This window comes from Electrona antarctica (genome assembly GCF_951216825.1).
Source record: "Electrona antarctica genome assembly, chromosome: 18".
Classification (NCBI taxonomy): domain Eukaryota; kingdom Metazoa; phylum Chordata; class Actinopteri; order Myctophiformes; family Myctophidae; genus Electrona; species Electrona antarctica.
In genome coordinates, this window is record NC_136799.1 from 41,393,237 (window position 1) to 41,403,671 (window position 10,435).

Genomic DNA, 10,435 nt, shown 5'->3' on the forward strand with positions numbered 1-10,435 from the left:
AGATATCCCTTACTTACATAATGTCAGTTTATAGTATAATGTCAGTATTTTCAAAATATCTCTAAATAAATCACACCTTTGTGAAGTGAGCAGTGCAACTATACATTTATTGTTATATAGTTATTGTACTGTATTGTAGTGTACTGTGCTCTGACTGTACTGGATAATGATAATAACTGATAATGGACATGCGTGCATGCACATGCGCAGAGCCGGACTTACCGTTGGGCTAGGGTGGGCTGAAGCCCGGGGGCCCCCGACTAGGGGGGCCCAAAAAAAAAAAAAAAAAAAAAATATTTTTTTTTTTTTTTTTTTTTTGAATTATAAAATTGTAAAGTGAAATCCAATTCAAGTGAAATGTGTGTATTGTTATTGTATTTAGTTGTATTATGGTTAAACCATTGAGAGCTTCTGCCTGCCTGCCTCTCTTTTTAGGGGCCTGGGTACCCCAAAATGAAAACAAAATAGCCCAAAAATTTTTCGGCCTCGCGGCTGCGCCGCTCGGCCAAATCGCGGGACACGCGGCTTCGCCGCGCGCCCCAAGGGGGGCCCTCAAATTTGCTCCAGCCCGGGGGCCCTCAGCAAGGTAAATCCGGCTCTGCACATGCGCACACGCACACACATAGTGTTTCATGGTGTGGACTGTGGAGAGAGACTTTGCTTTCTTTTAAATAGCTTTTAACATTTAGAATTATTTTAATAGTTCTTTGCTGGGTGTTTTATTGTATTTGTATATTTATGTCTTGTCCTGAATGTATGCGTTGACCTGAGCAATCTAATCTACTGTGATTTTTTGGAAAAAGGTGGAGAACGGTGGAGAAATGACAGAGTTACCGTGTGGGGGTCCTCGAGGGGATCCCCGGAACGAACGTGCCTAGGGCTCGTACTGTGTAGTGTAGGTCTACTGTGTGCCACTTTACACTGTGCTGTGGTGAACTCTACTGTACTCTACTGGCCACTAGGGTGTGGGGGTGTCCGTGCTGGGACACGTATGTACACATACATAGGCTACAGCTACACGTCATATGTATTGAACGTATGCATACACACATAGCTGTGTAATGGAGCGGAGGCACCACTCAAAAATCAGTGGCGGTCCGTGCCGAAATGAACTAGGCCTTCAACCCCCCCCCCCCCACCCCCCACCCCACCCCCCCGAAACTAGCCGATCTACAAGCTCACGACGCGCTGTGGGCTTGTAGATCGGCTATTCCCCCCGCCCTGTCATATGATCTTATACAACATTACACCACGCAAAAATTGGTGGAACTGAACCACACTCATATCAGGCTCTGTAATATCCCAGCTATGCTGCACCGGCGGGGACTAAACACACGCAGCGCGTGCGCGCGTGCACACACACACACACACACACACACACACACACACACACACACAAGTGGCTCCGCAGCGCACAGCCACATAAGACTCGGCCACACACACTGTCAGCACGGACAACCACACGTCCTGAAGTCCACAACCATAGCCTATAAAACGATCAATCAATAAGCTGCGTCGCATCGCGATCGCATGTATATAAATATTATATAAAGATCCTTACCATGGCTGCCTGCATCATACCAATGGTCTACCCTGCAAGCTTTTCTTGAAGTCCTTCCTTCTCGAAAAATGCTTTGACTGTAAATCCACCACTAAATCTGTTTCTTCTCCTCCTTCAGCCGTTTTCCGCGTTTGTTTGTGAGTTAAATCTATTTAGCTCCTCAATCAACCCACACATGGGAACTCGCGCAGAAAGTTTGAAACACCCAGTTCTCTTTTCTCATTTGACAATATTTCCCCCCAATGATGGGATCCAAGCAAGACGTTAACGTCACCAAAGGCCAGCTAGCTGGCGCTGGTACATGAAAGAAAACGCCCAGCAGGGCAAACTCGAAATCTGATTGGCTAAGGAACCTGTCAAGCTCTATATTGATCCCATTCATTTCAACAGCAAGGGGATTCACTGGAGTTTCTGCAGGCCTCCCGGTAGAGAATTTTACCCGGAGACAACACAAGGAAATAATCTCATTGGTTAAAAAAAACCCAAGGGCTGTTGTACCTGCACAGAATGGAAGCAGAGCATCCAGCCTGTCTGAGTGAAAAACAGTGCAGTGGCAGCGAAATAAATATAATATTATATATAATATTATAGATATAATATTTGTTAAAAAGAAAAACTTATTATAAAATATAAATTTCTGCATCAGGCAAGTGGCATCAAGCAAGTGGGCCAGCAGAGAAGGCCTTGCTGGCCCTGACGGCCCACCACTGTCAAAAATATGAAACAGAAAAATTCTGCTGTGTAAAGCCCATTGGTTCGAAAACTTTGAGATTTCTGCTGTGCTGTGCTCCCTCCCATCTTATTAAGTTACATTCTATTTATTTATTTGTTTTGTTTATTGCCTCTGACAATGGTGAGTTTTATAGGTCAGGAGACAGGAGATATGGAGATTCTATGTATCTTTACCTCAATTACCTGTATTGTAAGCGTGACACACCTCACTTTTACCTGTAATTTTGTGACTCGTGACAATAACGTTGATTGATTGATTGATTGATTGATTACTACTGTGTTTATGTTTGTGTTGAACGGGTTATGAAAACAAATCTCCCCCTGAGACAATAAAGTCAAATCATATTTTATCAATGATCTGCTTATCCTTTATTTTCATGATGATAGTATTTATCTGTGCACAATCTGAGATGAGAACCCATCAGCAAAAAATAAAGGAAAAACAGCACCCTCTTTTTTTCCCTTCAACAGTCTGTTTCGAGAGACTAATCTTTGCATGATGATGACGTCGTCACATGGTAGGCTATAAGAATTTACTCTTCAGTGTTTATATCCGGTCTAGAGTATACAACCCGTTTCCCAGATTGTTATATAGCACAATTGGTGACCTGCTAAAGACTGTGACTCCAGCAGTCACAGTTTTACAATTTCAACGGCCATCAGATGCTGCATTTGATGGTGTCATAATAAATATTCAATTGGTCAGACATGTTGATGTAACACTAGCCCTGGTATGGCTATCAGCATCCAGGCTTTCAGCGTCAAGGTGGTGGTACAGGCTCTCATCTTTCCCCTTGCACATCATGCTGTATATCCTATATCGTCGCCCGGTCCACATTGCCCAATGTCCTTGAAGTAAGTAAGTATACAATTGATTTATATAGAACTTCTCACAGAGAGAACTCACAACATGTTTACATTCAATAAAAAAAACACAGCAGTTCGAATACAATTAAAATCAGCAGAAACACAAACTGTACAACAGAACTCAGAAACACCACAAAGAAGACAAAAATCTACACGACATTCTGTGCAAAGGCCTGTTTAAACAGAAGTGTTGTTAAGTTCTTAAAAGTGGGACGCTGCAGCTCTCATGACCATGTGGAAGGGTCCAGACTCTCCAGAGTCTTGGAGCTACAGACTGAAAGGCTCTGTCGCATTTGGTTATTAATCTGGTACGAGGGATGACTAATAGACCCTGGCCGGCTGACCTTTAAGGTCCTGCACGGCACATCAATTATGCTGGGAAGCAATGTGTGCCTTGAAGGACATCCAACTGTCCAGACAAGGTAGGATACTTGGGAGTTTGAATAGGAGTCAATAGGGTGTGCAGAAAAGGAAAGATTCAGTTTCATATCATCCAGATTTCAGAGAGAATACAGGGGGATAATCAAAGAACAGTAGATTGCATGCAAAGCACAGTTACACAGTTCAGCAGTAGACAAAACTAGTGGGAAGTATGTAGATCTGTCTGTCTATCACTATGAATTTATAATCATTATCGATATTTTGAGAACATCATTCTCAAAATGATATCCTTTTGAAAGCAAAATCCAGGTTGTAAATTATTGTCAACCGTCAAAAGTTGCTAAACTGTAAGAATACTTTTTCATTTATTTTTATTCTATAACCTCGCGTCACGTACCACTCACCAGGCTACATTTAGTGGTTGAGATTGTTGCTTCTGTCTTGATTCCAAACTATTGTTCACCTATACTTGAACGTGACTAAAGCAGCTTACGTAATACGTATGTGTATGGTTTGCCCCGAGGAGGGAGGGACAGAAACAAACAGAGGCGCCTCAGAGGAGTGTGTGTGTGTGTGTGTGTGTGTGTGTGTGTGTGTGTGTGTGTGCGCGCGTGTGTGTGTGTGTGTGTGTGTTTGTGTTTATGTGCGCGTGCGCGCGCGTAGACAAAGTCTATTGAAGTGTGTGTGAAACTGCTGTTTCCAGGGGAGACGCCGCAAACAAAAAGAACTGCGCTGGGTCACTTGCCAGCAGTGATTTCGGCATCCAGGCAGCCTGCGCGTAAAACGCTTTTGAGGGATTTTTTAAAAAAGTTCTCATATTTATAGTTGAGAGTTCTCTTCTCATATTGAAATTTGCACGATGGAAGGCATGCGTGTATCTTCGGCAGGTTATCGATTACCGGAACGATCCGGTGGTGATGTGGTGACTCGGCCTATACAGTCTTCGGTTGCAGCGCAGAAGCCGTTAAACAAGCCCCGAAACACAAGAGGAGACACCGATACACGGCAGACTGCGGGAACCTCTGACCCCGTGAAACAGGACCAAGTATGGAGAGACCATGTGAGCGTCGAAAAGAATGGAGTGAAAGAATGGTGAGTGGAATCGGTTAGTCTATATACCTATTGCGTTATATAAAATATTATAGTTTTATTATCTCGGGAAGTGGGCACTGCATGCATGCATGAAATGAAATGAAATGAAATCTATATTTACCCAGGGTATCTGGGCTAAGCTCAAGAACTTGTTTCCAGCCAGGCCCTGCTCATAGAACACATTTCATCGTAGTGGTTGATGCCTTGTTCAAGGGCATTTCAGCGGTGGTAATTTTAACGTGTCGGACGGCTGATTCGAACTGGGAACCTTCCGGTATCTAGACCGCGCCGCTATCCGCCTACTCAGAGTTTATTTATTTACACCCCCCCCCCCCCCCCCCATCAATACCATACAATTGAATAGCCTTGGCTACTCTGTGGTAACAATACGGTCGCCCCTTTTCCATCTCGCCCCACTATTCTACCTAGCTGTAAATAACATTCTACTAGTAGTAGCCTACTCTGTTACCAGAAAAAGTTCTGTATTTTACTTCGGGGGTACCAAAATTGAGTAGGCTATAGGCTACCAAAATTAGAATAGGAGTTTTGTTCAAGGTCCTATATGGTCCTCCATAACTGAGTGTACAAATGAGTACAGTACACTGACATGTAAGGGTCCATTTAGAACTCCCTGGACCCCAACTTTGAGAACCACTGACTGTAGCCTATACTATACTTTGATGCCTGCATGCCTGATTGAATGGAGTTTAAGTCCTGTACATTTTACCAATGTATTATGGTCCTGGTCCACAGGGAGAAGAACTGGAGCTTTCTCAAGGATTATGATTACATGGTAAGTCGAAGATGGAAAACTATCATGCACAAAAATGCCAATGATTATGTGAATATCTATAGCCTATACTGAAAGATCTTAATGCACAGGATTGTGTTCCAAACCCGCTTCGGTTAATCAATGCCACCAACAGCTTCCAACTGTTGCCAGTAAAATACTGTTTGATAGTAGCCTATTTGGCATTGCAAACTACACTGTGAAATAAGTAATTTATCAAATGTCATCATGAAACAGGTTTTTAGCTTGGCTATACTAAGACATAGCAGTGTGATCCTCCTGTCCATTAGTCTTTGTAAATTGAGCTTTAATGAAATTAATCACATAGTTAAGTCTCTTGCCAAACCCTTTAGAATTGGCAAAATGAATCAAATGATTATGATTTAATTTGACTTCCAATCGGTGGTGGAAAAAGCATTCCGATTTTTATTGCCACTTAAAAGTGGCAATAACACATATGAAAAAAGAAAAGTCCTGTATTCAAAGTGTACTGTAAGTGCATGTACAAAGTAAGTGTGTCAACATTTATTGAAAATAGCAGATCTACATGGCTATTTCGGAATAGAAAAATATATAAAATAGGTCTAGAGTATATATGTATGTTTTGTAACAATAACAATATATTTTTAATGGAAATACTCAAGTAAAGTAAAAGTAGCCTATAGGTCAAAACTCTACTTCAGTATAGCCTACACAGAAATGCACTTACTTTAATACTTCCCACCGCTGTCTCCCAATCCCATGCAGGGCCGGCTCAAGCCAGAGAAGCCACTACCCAGCCATGTGACAGTGTTCTCGGAGCGCCTCCCCAACACCACCAACCACATGTTTGGAAGCAGAGTGGCCAGTCCACTGGGCCAGGAGCTGATGAGGATGGACAGGCTGCTGCTTTGGACCGGAACGCATCATCACAAGTGTAAGCCAGACCGGGAGATGTTTCCCTGCTAGCACCAAGCCGAACACATCTGAAGCATACTGCTTCACACACACTCGCCACAAGCTGGATATCGTCGGGCATATTCTAACCTTTTGTGTTTTTTGTCGTAAATTGATGCCCTATACCTAAGGGGTGGGCAACTTTGATGATGGAGAGGGCCACTATATTTCCACATTCACTCCAGGGGGCCACATTTCACATGCAGTTACTATCGGGGTGGGAAACCTCTTATCTCTGTATTTAAACTTTTTTTTTGTAATGAATCCCTTATACTTTGTCATTCTGTGTCACACAAAAGTAGCAAAAATAGCCGATATACAAGCTCAAAACGAGTGGCAGTGCGACACGTCTTGAGCTTGTCCAAGTACAGCGTCACAAAAGTATCAAAAGTAGCAGATCCTCAAGCTCAAAACGCAGCGTGGAGCGACGTGGTTTTTTGGAAGCGCGTCGGTTTTGGAACAGTTTTGGAAATATATGAGGTTTGTTTCCACCCAACAGTATACGATATATGAATATGGATGTATGCCATGCAGGGTTGGACCTCCAAAACAGGCGCATTAGCCTTTAAAATAAAGATGAATAAAAAGGGGATCTTTTACCTTTTGTTTTGCATGGGAGGCTTTCATGTTTGTTCTGTCAGAAAATTTGGTTATATAAAGCTTGAATATAAAGCTACACTGGCAGAAAGCAACGACGAAACATAAAATATTCATGAGTGACTTACTACAAGTATATGAATTTAGTTAAAAGGGTGACATTCAACTTTCTGGGAATTACAAAATATCGGCATGCAAGGCCCCACACCCTAGGGTGCATGCAGCCAGGGCATTGTAGGAACATAGGTTTAGCCCAACTTAAAGCCTCACTATTATTTTTGTAATGAATACATTGAAAATGTTGTCCAATCTGTATAGTAGAGTTTGTCCATACAATATAACTTATACAACTGGGGTGGTTGTATTTTGTCTCCCTGCATGCTCTTCTATTGACTGAGATATTTAGATCGTGTCAAAGGTCATGTCTCACCTAGACACACAGGATATGACATGAAGTTTGACGTGGTGGTCAAGATTCAATTTATCCCCTGAGAAACTATATGGCAGGAGGAAAGAAAATAAGGACTTAAACTGTCTGAGTTGAGACTGCAGACCATAGTTTGCATGTTCTCCCTGTGTCCCCTAGAGGGCAGGGGTTCTCAACCTTTTTGGCTGGGGACCCCCGGAAATGCTTTGGCCATGTCTCGCGCCCCCCGCCCCGCCCCCCTCCCCATCACCAATACAAACAGACTGCAAAAATAACCTTAATAATAGAGAAAATATATCATAAATGAATACTGAAACCAGGTATAATCATTAAGGAAAGTTTATGCATGCACCACGTACTATGTACTTTCTTTTTTTGTTTTGTTATTAATTTGGGGACCCCCCAAAATAATTTGGCGACCCCCCCCCCTAGGGGTGGCGACCCACGGGTTGAGAACCCCGTGAGGTACCCTCACAAACTTAACCCTGGTCTCTGAGTCTAAACTACCTCCCCCTGGCCAGCCGGGGCGCCCGATGGAGGGGAAAGGAACTGGTCGGAATAACGTGTTCCTTCCACACGCTACGTCCGTCCGGGGAAACTCCCCTCTGTCAGGTGAAAAGAAGCAGATTGGACTCATGCATAGAAGGAAGCATGAGGTCAGTCCGCTGACCCCCCAGGTTGGCAGAGGAAGTGTAGCGCCCAGGATTACATTAGATAATTGACACTGGGTGAAAAGAATGGGTTGCAAAAACGTGGGATAAACATTTATTTAAAAAAAGACTGCAGACCATGGCACACCATAAGAGAAAGTGGCGTGTACAGATAGACACTAGGGGGTGCTAGAGCACCATGGGAGTAAAAGCTTCTAATATATTATTTATGCCCCAAAATCTATAAATCTGACACTATTAAGGCAACCGGCTGGTTCCACGTGCTGCACAAGGTGCCCTTTTTTCACTTGAGCACCTGCCCCTCTAAATGTCTGTGCACGCCACTGAAGAGAAAAACAATTTCTCGAAGTTGAAGGTTGTTTCTTTCCTTTTAAGTGTATTTCCTAGAGACCTCAAATACGAACGTATTACTGGGTTTATTTTAGCCATTCCTCCGCTTTTAGTGTGTGCTAACACAAACATTGTCCCAACACAAACATTACATGCCATTGACAATGAATGGACAATTTTGAGTGTTTGTGTAAACACAACCATTGCGTAACACACACATTGAAGACGATGGTGAGGACGCAAATTCTGATTGGCCGGAATGAGATGATGTATGATGATGTACGATGATAAGAGCGCCCCTCACTTCACACGGGTGTGATTTAAATTTTTTATTTGACCAAAGATAAAGCTTATATGGATATACTACAATTAGACTGCTGTGCTGGTCACAAATATATTTTTACAAGCTTATTTAAATAAGGTATAAAATCATTCAGTTTGATGTGACAGATACAATAACTAATATACCACAATATACAAGTAAGACGCGTGAACGCGGGAAGCGAACGCATGCTGTTGTGGCAGTCTGACACACATACACACACAGAGCTTTTTTTCCTCTTAATTCTTTTTTATTTGATTTTTTTTAATTTATTTATTTTATTCTTTTTAATTTTTTAATTTTTTTTAAGGTTCTTTTTTTGCGTGCGTGCGTGCGCGCGATGCACGTGCGTGCGATACACGTGCGTGCGTGTGTGCGTGCATGTGTGTGTTTTTTTGTGTGTGATACAGCTGCGCCCTCTGGTGGCGGGCGGGTGGTGTTACAGCGTGACACACAGACAGACACACACAGACAGTCATGATCTGCTGGGTCTCATAGTAAATGCTCACTGCGTTCGCAATCACTGCGTTCGCAATCACTGCGTTCGCAATAATATATAAATATAACATGTCACAACTATTACATTACTGTATACAGTCCCAGTGAGTAGTGAGACTACTATATGTTGCAAACAACAATTTACCACATGCTATAAAATAAATACAAACTGACCTTGCAAACTCAGCGATGTAAATTCACCACTGAAACGTATATGTTTTCCCCCTATTCCAATACAATATAAGGTAGTAATGACGTGCTGAAATGAATATTGTCTCAAAATATGTCTTCATCCTATCCTAAATATTAAATGTGGAATTCTGTCTTTGTTGTTGCTTGTGTTCTTTGTTGAAGACATGAACTCCACAATAAAGTTTTCAACCTTTGTGCGAATTATCTGGAAATTGCGTCATGACCAGTGGTGGACAGTAACGAAGTAGGCTACGTTCACCTGAGCACCCCGGTATAGTTCTCAAACATTTTCGTGCAGGGACCCCCAAATTGATATATAATTTGGCCGCGGACCACCCCCATCTGAAAATGTGTTGTGCCAGGGGACCCCAAGTTGAAATAGAGGCTGAAAAACAGCCAACAGACATGGGAATCCAAAACCTATACTACGCTGGGCCATAAACGTTATCTATAGGAATAAAAAGAGCCCGCCCACCAATTGATGCTCCTAGACGATTTGAGTTTTGGCTATTATTTGGCCCTGTTTTTCTTTAATACTAGACTAGGAAGGTTGGACACTAGTGACAAACTAGATATCCGAGTACAGTTCAATTTGAGCTTTATCCAACACATCCACATCTATTTCTGTCAGCCTTACCGTTAGGCTGCTAGGGACAGTTAAAAACCTTTCATTTTACAAACATATGCAGTGTGACATCCTGATCATCACACCTGTTACGCAGCAGCCGGCAGTCTCAAATCATTGTCACAGTTGTCCCAAGGAACCCCCAGAATACATGATTTGTGTAGAAAAAGAAGAAGAATCTAAATTAAACACTTTCAAGATTTCACACAAATGTTCAAAAATACATGTACAAGCTTGTGAGCTTGTATGTCTGCTATTTTTTAAATTGCCAACGGTAACAATTCAAAGGTAAATGTACTTTTGACTCCACTGCATTTCTAGGAAAAGAAAAAAGTACATTACAAATAACCACTTAAGCCCTGTTAACAATATTGTGAAAATAGCAGATCTACAAGCTCACAAAGCACTGAAAAT

The 10,435-nt window shown here is 42.3% G+C and overlaps 1 protein-coding gene across 1 annotated transcript; it reads left to right on the forward strand.

Annotated features, from left to right (window-relative positions):
* Nucleotides 1-4,400: 4,400 nt before the first annotated feature.
* On the forward strand, nucleotides 4,401-6,371 carry cimip5 (ciliary microtubule inner protein 5; the record flags this gene model as incomplete). The annotated part of the gene is made up of 3 exons (XM_079527542.1): nucleotides 4,401-4,633; nucleotides 5,387-5,426; nucleotides 6,171-6,371. 3 exons carry the CDS (start codon nucleotides 4,401-4,403, stop codon nucleotides 6,369-6,371), a joined length of 474 nt encoding a protein of 157 aa, XP_079383668.1.
* Between the last annotated feature and the right edge of the window lie 4,064 nt (nucleotides 6,372-10,435).